The following is a 10067-nucleotide window of genomic DNA, read 5'->3' on the forward strand; positions in this document are numbered from 1 at the left end:
TGCAACCGATGTACCACAATGAACACAACATGCACAATACAGTCATACTTTATTTTAATTAGTAATTCCACATTCAGTCTTTAGCTTATTTGGTAACAACTGGACATATCCACTCCGAGTATTCTCACCGATTGCAGAATATTACAAAACCTCAAGTTGTGCTTTGCACGGTGCCAACAGTTATATGGTTCTCTAATTTGCAATGAGACAAGAAAGCCAGATAACTTCAGTTAACAGTGTAAATTTATTTCATGGTGGTGGGGTGACCATCCTCCCATGAAAACATGCAACCAATAAAACATACCCCAAAATGAAAACATTCAGTACAAAACAGGACTGCGACTTAAAAAGTTACATAGATTTAAAAACCTATTCCATGGAGTTGCTAGACTACATTGTTCATGTCCCTCCCATAAGGAAAAAAATAAATGCCAATTCCAAGATCGCTTAACTTGTGTCCATCTGAAAAGAGAAGAAACACAAATTACAAATCAACATTCAGATCATCGGTACAATTTTAGTTACAATTGCAAGGTGACTATCCCCTTATAGGTTTGCAGCACAGGTTGCACCCCAAACTTTCTCTAGAGATAATATAATATATACACATACACACACAGGTGCTCCTCAGCTTACGACGGAATTCCATTCCGAGAAACCCCTCACAAACCGAAAATATTGTACGTCGAAATGCATTTAATACACCTGATCACGTGGCTGGAAGCGAGCTGCGGCTCGCTGCCGTTAGCACCATCGCAACATCAAAGCATTGTAAGCCGGGGAGCACCTATCTCTATATCTATCTATCTCTCTATATCTACTCACACATATATATATATATATACACACACACATATGCATATATATGCAGTAAAGAAACACCCTTCGCCCAGTCTATGCTGACCATCAACCTCCTGAAACAAACCTGTACATACTCAACTTAAAGCTATTTGACCCGCTCATCTGTAAAGCTACTCCAGTCCTCATTACAAATCATTACAATCCCTTGTATCAAAAGATCAAAACATTCCTCAGAAATGTCCCTCATGTTTGTAACAATTGCAAACGCGCACTTTCAGCCGAAGAAGTTTACACCTGACAAGGCGCAGTGCTGCAGCTGGTGGAACTGCTGCCTCACAGCACCAGAGACCCAGGTTCAATCCTTACCCTAGCATTATAAGCATCCAATTGGGCATCCAGCTCTTCTGCTGAAAGCTGCTGCCGCGAATTTCTTCCACCTCGACCACCTCTTCCACCTCTGTTGCCTCCTCTGGAACGTCTATTTCCACCCCCAAATGTAATACCACGAGTTCGGCTTATAGCTCTGTTTCCTCTGAAATAACAAAGAAAGAAAACCTGTTAAAAGAGGTAAATATATTGTACAAAGTGTCGAGCAAAAGCACATTCCCAGAAAGTCTTAAATGGCTAATTGCTGCAAGAACAGTTTAGCAGGCAGTTCTGCTAAAACACGATAGCTACATTCTCAAGAAACCTCATGTAATGGAAAATTATGTCCTTACACAACACTCACATTATAAATAATTTATGTTATGGAAACATGTGTTGTAGCAGAACTATCTACCTTCCCCAGAGCTACATTTAACTCAAAGCAGCAGCAGGTCTTTATGGCTAGTTATGAATGGGCACCAAATGCTACCACATCAGGCACCCACATCTAAAAACTGAAAATGTGGCAGAAATACTTACCCAACTATGGGTCTTCTTTGGGCATCAATCTGTGAGGTAACCAGTTGAATGTTCATTGGCCGTCCTTTTTAAAATCACAAGCAGAAAGGAAAAAATGCTTGGCATCAATGTTGCCGACTATAATCACAATGCAAATGAAAATCATAATTTCTGAAGCTAGTTGGGACTTTGTTGACAGAATGTGTGAAAGAAAGCTTTGATTACTGGTTTGGTGCAAACAAAAATACACTCCTTGCTATGTTTAAACAGAAAAAACATGCCTACTACCCAGAGGAACTGTATTTCCTTAAAATGATGGTACTAACATAAGCTATACTTCTGGAAGCAAGGAGGTACCCAGAAAAGATTTCCTTTCTTGACCTTGTGAATTAAGCCTTGGCTTTCTTTTTAATTTGGAGGCAAGACAGTAAGGTAACAGACCTTGATCATTTGCTATACACCAAGCCAGTGAGCAAAGCTGTCTTGTGAGAGTTGCAATCAAAGCATTTCTATCCAGGTTTCAATTCAAGGTACCGGCCTAGTAAATCACCTTCGACATTGCCATTTTAAGAATTTAATTTCCATTAAAGTCAATATATTGTCCAGTTTATACATGGGCCATGTTATACTCAGAACAATAGATTTCTTCAAATGTAAAAATTAATCAATCTTTTAATGTTGCTGTGTGCTCCAAGTTGCAAAAATGTTCACGGGACCAAGCTCTTTGGGTAAATTAAAAAGATGAATACACTTGATTCTATTGCAATACATTAAACAGAGCTGCTAAGGAGCCACTGTGGTTCCTCCTATTATTAGGACATTTTTGGAGTATACATCTGTTTGTCTGCCATATCAGATGCAGGACTAAAAAATACACTGAAATTAAATCCAAGAAGATTAGCCATCTTTGGCTTTTGGGGTAAATTTAACCATTTTTGGAGACACTTATCCATGAACACTCAGAATTTGGCAGGCATGTGCATATTTCACAAATGCATGAACAAAGAGGTAGGAATGTTTCATTTCAGAATTTATGGGGAATGGAGTTGCATTCATGCTGTATGTCTTGTAATGAAAATCAATAGATTGGTTGACAGACAGAAAGCAAAGAATGGGGATAAATGGGTCCCTTTCAGAATGGCAGGCAGTAACTAGTGGGGTACCGCAAGGCTTGGTGCTGGGACCGCAGCTATTTACAATATACATTAATGACTTGGATGAAGGGATTAAAAGTGCCATTAGCAAATTGGCAGATGATACAAAGCTGGGTGGTAGTGTGAACTGTGAGGAAGATGCTATGAGGTAGCAGGGTGACTTGGACAGGTTGTGTGAGTGGGCGGATGCATGGCAGATGCAGTTTAATGTGGATAAGTGTGAGGTTATCCACTTTGGTAGTAAGAATAGGAAGGCAGAATATTATCTGAATGGTGTCAAGTTAAGAAAAGGGGACATACAAGAAGATTTGGGTGCCCTAGTGCATCAGTCACTGAAAGGAAGCATGCAAGTACAGCAGGCAGTGAAGAAAGCCAATGGAATGTTGGCCTTCATAACAAGGGGAGTTGAGTATAGGAGCAAAGAGGTCCTTCTGCAGTTGTACAGGGCCCTAGTGAGACCGCACCTGGAGTACTGTGTGCAGTTTTGGTCTCCAAATTTGAGGAAGGATACTCTTGCTATTGAGGGCATGCAGCGTAGGTTTACTAGGTTAATTCCCGGAATGGCGGGACTGTCATATGTTGAAAGACTGGAGCGACTAGGCTTGTATACACTGGAATTTAGAAGGATGAGAGGGGATCTTATCGAAACGTATAAGATTATTAAGCAGTTGGACAGGTTAGAGGCAGGAAACATGTTCCCAATGTTGGGGGAGTCCAGAACAAGGGGCCACAGTTTAAGAATAAGGGGTAGGCCATTTAGAACTGAGATGAGGAAAAACTTTCAGTCAGAGTTATGAATCTGTGGAATTCTCTGCCTCAGAAGGCAGTGGAGGCCAATTCCCTGAATGCATTCAAGAGAGAGCTAGATAGAGCTCTTAAGGATAGCAGAGTCAGGGGGGTATGGGGAGAAGGCAGGAACAGGGTACTGATTGAAAATGATCAGCCATGATCACATTGAATGGCGGTGCTGGCTCAAAGGGCCGAATGGCCTCCTCCTGCACCTATTGTCTATAAATGGCGTGAAAAAATGCTCAACTTGGTGAAAATTGGAATAAAATGTAGATCAGGCACCAAAGCCACTCTCAGGATTTAGTCTTAAAGATACTTCAATTTAGTTTATTTTTCACATCATTGATTCCACCAGTTCAAGTTACCATCCAAGGGAACGCCGTTATACTGCTTCATGGCTTTCAAAGCGTCTGCCTTCCGTTCAAAGTGTACATCTGCCGTTCCCAAACTTCGACCAGATCTATCGTAATGTACAGCTGCTTTCTTCAATGTTCCAAACTCAGCAAAAAGTTCCTGAAAGTTAAACAGCACAGAACTAGTATCTTTCACATACAAAGCATTCCAAGGTGTTCACTGGAAGGCTTAGAAAACCTGATGCCAAGCCTCACAATAGTAGAGACACACAAAGATCACAAAATCTAAAGATTTTGGAAGGAGAATAAAGAGAATATCCAAAAGATAAAGGCATGGCCATCAAAGTAGAACAATTAAAGAGGTCAGAATAAAGGGAGCTCAACGGGCAGAAGACCTGCTTGTACGAATAATTAAAACAGTATGGAATAGAAAGTGACAGATGAAATTCATTCAACGTAAATTACAAAACATGGTGCATTTTACATCAATGCCATTTTGTTGCTACATGTGACAGTGGGTTTAAGCAGCCTATGGAGCACAAGAAATAACCATGGTTTATAGAACAATCCAGGAGGTGCAGCTGCTTTCTAAATGTTAATTTGGGAGTCACGCGACACTAAAACTTTAGAACCACTGAAGTTTCTACATCAAAAATAAAAACCTGCACAAGCAATACAAATAAATATATTTAGCCTTTGCCTTATAGGACCAAAAATAATGTTAAAGGAACTAATTCGATTGTAATTGCCTGAATGCGGAGTAAGAGATTGTATGATTATTGGATCACATTAGGAGATTTCATGCTACAGGCAATTATAAAGGCTGACAGTGTTAGAAAAACAACAGGTGACCAAATGTTTGGTCAAGTGTTGGTTTCAAGAAGGGTTCTGGTGGAGGAATTCTGAAGTCATTGGCAGATGGAAGAACCTTTTGTCACTAATGCAACAAAGTGGCGTTGATGTAAGCAGGATCTGAAAAAATGCACAGCATCAATTGATATTACATTTAGACCAGACTCTAAATTCCTCCATGACAACTGGAGAACTTTAGATTCTGTTAATAATCTGGAATTGTTAAAATGTTATGGTGAAAATCATGATAAATCTACCAGATATGTGGCTTCAAACTCACTCACTGATCAACTCTTGAATCCTTCTGAATGGCCAGACAAGCAACCCAGCTTAAGGAGCTCCAGCATACACAATAACTGCTGATTTTGCCAGTGATCCCCAAATCAATGAAAAATACATGGGAGCATAAGGCTATTAAGTTTAGAGGAAATTTCAAATGAGAAGCTCAGATGGGATGCAGATTTTAAAAGACTGATGAACTGAGGGCCAATGTATTTCAGTGAGCAGAGTTTACAGATGCTGCGTCTTTAGCGGTGTAACACCGAAAATTTACAAAGGGCAGACACCAAGAGGCCCTTCAGGAGTACAGGCTAAAGGCAACAAGGCATGGGGATTTTAAGTGAGGCAGTGTTACATGGGTGAAAGTAGCTTCAGTAAATGTTCTCATGGGGGTGCCAGATACATTACAAAATTAGTAGTATTCTCTTGGATGCAGATTCTAAAACCCATGCACAATGTAGAGATATGTATCAATCCAAATTGAAATGTTATATTATCATTAAACTCTAACAGACCAAACAGGTTCAATCCAATGTTTGTGGTTCAAGAATTTTGACATCTTGAATGGTTATATTATCATATCATATCATATATATACAGCCGGAAACAGGCCTTTTCGGCCCTCCAAGTCCGTGCCGCCCAGCGATCCCCGCACATTAACACTATCCTACACCCACTAGGGACAATTTTTACATTTACCCAGCCAATTAACCTACATACCTGTACGTCTTTGGAGTGTGGGAGGAAACCGAAGATCTCGGAGAAAACCCACGCAGGTCACGGGGAGAACGTACAAACTCCTTACAGTGCAGCACCCGTAGTCAGGATCGAACCTGAGTCTCCGGCGCTGCATTCGCTGTAAAGCAGCAACTCTACCGCTGCGCTACCGTGCCGCCCCTCAGATGGACAACTATGTACAAGATAGTTTATAACAGCTATAGCTAGTGTGATTATACAGTGGCACACACTTGCCACTTAAGGTGCAATTGTAACAATATAAGTTTCCAAAAGTGAAAGAAAATCTGCAGATGCTGGAAATAATTGGGCTAGGCCATGTCTACAGGGAGAAAAGTTAACTACTCAGATCGTTTTTTTAAAAATTCTGATTTTTTTAAAAATCCACCAGAAACGTTTACCCTCCACAGATGACTTCCATGATGGGCTGTTTTCATTTCCCAAAAGACACATTCAGAAGTCAAGTATCAGTCATAACCAGTAGATAAGAGGCACACACATCCAGAGATAACAGTAAATAACAGCTAACATTGTCACATCTCAATGTCACAAATGACTAAAATAGCAGCTGGAGGGTAAATTTAAGAGTTATACAGGGTCAAATTGTGGTTAGTCCGTCCATAAAAATCCTCGGAAGTTTTAAGTGCATATTTTTCACAGGGTGGTGAATGTTGCTGCCACCAAAACCCAAACTTAACAGATCTAGAAGCACCCGACAAGCATTTTCAATCCACTACACAACTCCTGCATACATTAATAAATGACCACTATCCTGTGCTTCACTTACCTGGATATCAGCATCAGACACACCAAAGTCTAAGTTCGACACCAAGAGCTTTCCACCAGTTTCAACACCACCGCTAGCTCCAAAACCACTGTCAAAAAGGTCATGTTGCCACTTGTCTGGGAGTTGCTTCGGCTATAAGAAAATAAACAAATATACCTCGCTGACTTCCTACATTTGTTACCCCAAATGTTGGTTAATTTGTTGTCTACTTACTGCCATCGCAACACCCTCTCCCTGATTAAAATTACACGTGGTAAGAATCATCATGTTGCTAATTTAAGGTAAATTTCTTTATAAATTAAGATGTTGGCCTTACCTGAGATGGATTAACTATTTAATATGTTCACAGATGCAGTGAATGTACTTGGTAGCTAATTATATTGAATCCACAAAATTAGTAACATCACAGTGCTCTAGAGAATACACAATAATAATCAAATAAAAGTTAAACAAAGAATCTGATGTAACTTGTTACGTGGTGAAAAATGAATTCGCTTATTATCCTACCACTGTTTCCACAGCACATCTCGAACTAAAGCCTGGATTCCTTTTAATAGCCACTAGTCAGATACTTGGTGTGAAATTCCTCCTCCTCCTCCCTGTTGGAAATTCCTCCTCCACGGGGTCAGCTGCACAAAGTCACCTCTTGGCAAAAGATGCTTTTCCATTTCTCCGCAAAATTCCTTCGTGGTACAACGATTCCAAGGATTTGCTTGGCAAACTCCCAAAGAACGGCCTTGAATGTCTTAAATCTGCAACCAGAATGTTAGCTGGATTGCCATAGTTCGTGAATACAAGATTCGTGAATGTAGCTTTCTTTGCGTGTTAAGATAAAAGTTTCACGTCCATGAAAATTCTTGGTAGTTTTCTTTTACAAATTTATGTGGCTTTCTTCTTAAAGTTTCGTGACAGTGGTGGCTTTTTTCTGTAGCAGTTCCGATGGCCGAGTGAGCGAAACGTACAAAAGACGAGTCCTTTGTGTAAAGTTCACTTCGTGTCAACAAGAGGTTCAATAACATTATTACAAAACGTTTCAGGGAGAAAGGTCAAATGTTGCTCAGAAGAGTGAAGAAGTAAGTCTGTAGACCTTCTCCTGCAGAGGGTGAGGGTTGCATCCGTTGCCTTGGTGTCTGTCGAGCTGCTCCATGTGAAAGGTGGTGGGTGGGTGATCCAGCTCCAGGCCGGGACCGCCGCCATTTTATCTCCCGGGGCAAGAAGTGGGGGAAGGGGGGGGTGGGGGCGGCGGTGCCGGCGACGGTTCGATCCCGGAGCGGCCCCTTGCTCCCGCTCTCCGCCCGCCGCCGCCTCTCTCCTCGCACACATTAAACGGGCTAACAAACTACATCTTGTTTAAAAAATTGAATCGATAACGGCTCCGCCAATATGGCGCCGCTCCGTCACGGTTCCAAATTTAAACCGTTTTTTTAAAAAATCACTTCGTTTTTTTCTTATTTTTGTTTAAAAAAAGAGTAAACCTTCTACAAAGATTTGTTTTTCCTTTCCTCTCTGGGTTTTTAAATCAACACATTTTTTTTTTTTTGGTTATCACTGTTTACACCGCGGTCGCCGCGTCCTACCCTGCTGTAAGGAGCCGGTCGGTTTCTCCCTCGCATTGCGCTCTGTCTGTTGCGCATGAGGCCTACACCTAGGCCGCCGCCGCCGCCTCGGATTCCCGCCGCTCCTCGCCCGGCTAGGCCGCCCATTCCGCCTCGCCCTGATCCGCGGCCCATGCCGCCGCCGCCACCGCGGCCTCCGCCGCCCCTTCCTCCGCGGCCGCCCGGGCTTTTCTGTCGGTTCAGTTTGATGATGTCGTCCAGGGACATGTCGAGTTTGTCGCCCATTTTTCTTCCTTTTCTTTTGTTTTTCGCCTCAAATTCTTATGATGTAAAGATCCAAACTTTTCGCTTCCGGCTTTTGCTTTTTAACTAAAAATATAAAAAATAATAAAAATAAACAAAGTCCGGAGATTATTCCGGGCGAGGTTTTGTTTTAATCCGCCTTTCCTCGCTCAAACATTGAAAGGAAAATGTCCGTCGGCTGGTCCCGCGCCTCGGTAATGGCGGCTGTGGGCGCCCCACGGACGGACGGATACCCGGCGCAGGCCCCGCCTCGATATACAGCAACGTCATCGCGCCCCCCCCCCGCCGCGCCTCATTATACAGCAACGTCACCGCTCCCCCCCGCCGCGCTTCATTATACAGCAACGTCACCGCTCCCCCCCGCCGCGCTTCATTATACAGCAACGTCACCTCCCCGTCTCATTACACAGCAACGTCGCCACGCCTCGTTATACAGCAACGTCACCGCCCCACACCGCGTCTTATTATACAGCTAAGTCAACGTCATTGACATCCCCCGCCTCATTATTCAGCAACGTCACCGCCCCGCCTCATTATACAGCAACGTCACCGCCCCGTCTCATTATACAGCAACATCACTGCCCCCCCGTCACGCCTCGTTATACAGCAACGTCACAAGCGCACCCGCCCCCTCGCCTCTTTATGCAGCAAGTGTAAGAAAATAACTGCAAATGCTGGTACAAATCGAAGGTATTTATTCACAAAATGCTGGAGTAACTCATCAGGTCAGGCAGCATCTCAGGAGAGAAGGAATGGGTGACGTTTCGGGTCGAGACCCTTCTTCAGACAGATGTCAGGGGGGTGGGACAAAGGAAGGATATAATAATAATAATAATAATGCATTTTATTTATATAGCGCTTTTCATATACTCAAAGACGCTTTACAGAGATTTTGAGAACATAGGGAAATTAATAAATAGATAAATAAGTAAATAAATAAATGAACAGAGAAAGGAGACAGAAGGTGAGGTGACCTTCAGTGGTTGAAGGCAGTACTGAACAGGTGAGACTTCAGCGATGTTTTGAATGTGGTGAGTGTGGAGGAGTCTCTAACGGTTTGGGGTAGTGAGTTCCATAGGGTGGGAGCAGCGATGGAGAAAGCCCTGTCCCCCCAGGATCTGAGTTTGGTCCGGATGTGGGGGGATAGGAGATTGGCAGCGGCAGAGCGGAGGGTGCAGGTGGGAGTGTGCCTGTGGAGGAGGTCGGTCAGGTAGGATGGGGCCAGGTTATGGAGGGCTTTGTAGGTTATGAGGAGGATTTTATACTGGATTCTCTGGGGGATGGGGAGCCAGTGGAGTTTATAAAGGACGGGGGTGATATGGTCATGGATCGAGGTGTGTGTGAGTAGACGGGCAGCGGAGTTTTGAATGTATTGAAGTTTATTGATGATTTTTGAGGGTGCGCCATAGAGGAGGCTGTTGCAGTAGTCCAGATGGGAGGTGATGAAGGCGTGGATGAGGGTTTCTGCAGCTGTGGAGGAGAGGGATGGACGGAGACGGGCAATGTTTTTGAGGTGGAAGAAGGCTGTCTTGTGATGTGTTTGATGTGTTTGTCGAAGGAGAGGGTTTGATCA

General features: G+C 43.0%; 1 protein-coding gene across 1 annotated transcript; it reads right to left on the reverse strand.

Moving 5' to 3' along the window:
• Nucleotides 1–225: 225 nt before the first annotated feature.
• On the reverse strand, nt 226–8719 carry alyref (Aly/REF export factor). Its single transcript, XM_078401407.1, has 6 exons — nt 8213–8719; nt 6636–6767; nt 3995–4142; nt 1708–1771; nt 1168–1333; nt 226–462 (listed from the first exon to the last, which is right to left on the reverse strand). The coding sequence occupies exons 1-6, from the start codon at nt 8474–8476 to the stop codon at nt 448–450; spliced, it is 789 nt and encodes a 262-aa protein (XP_078257533.1). The 5' UTR covers nt 8477–8719; the 3' UTR covers nt 226–447.
• Between the last annotated feature and the right edge of the window lie 1348 nt (nt 8720–10067).

This window comes from Rhinoraja longicauda, chromosome 6 (assembly GCF_053455715.1).
Source record: "Rhinoraja longicauda isolate Sanriku21f chromosome 6, sRhiLon1.1, whole genome shotgun sequence".
NCBI classification, from domain to species: domain Eukaryota; kingdom Metazoa; phylum Chordata; class Chondrichthyes; order Rajiformes; family Arhynchobatidae; genus Rhinoraja; species Rhinoraja longicauda.

Excerpts from the sequence above, each read along its gene's own strand:
- alyref (XM_078401407.1), bottom strand. The coding sequence starts at position 8,476 with ATGGGCGACAAACTCGACATGTCCCTGGACGACATCATCAAACTGAAC. Across the intron at positions 6,768-8,212 it reads GACCGGCTCCTTACAGCAGG|CCGAAGCAACTCCCAGACAA; the intron begins GTAGGACGCGGC and ends ATTTTCTTATAG. Across the intron at positions 1,334-1,707 it reads CAAAGAAGACCCATAGTTGG|AGGAAACAGAGCTATAAGCC; the intron begins GTAAGTATTTCT and ends TTGTTATTTCAG.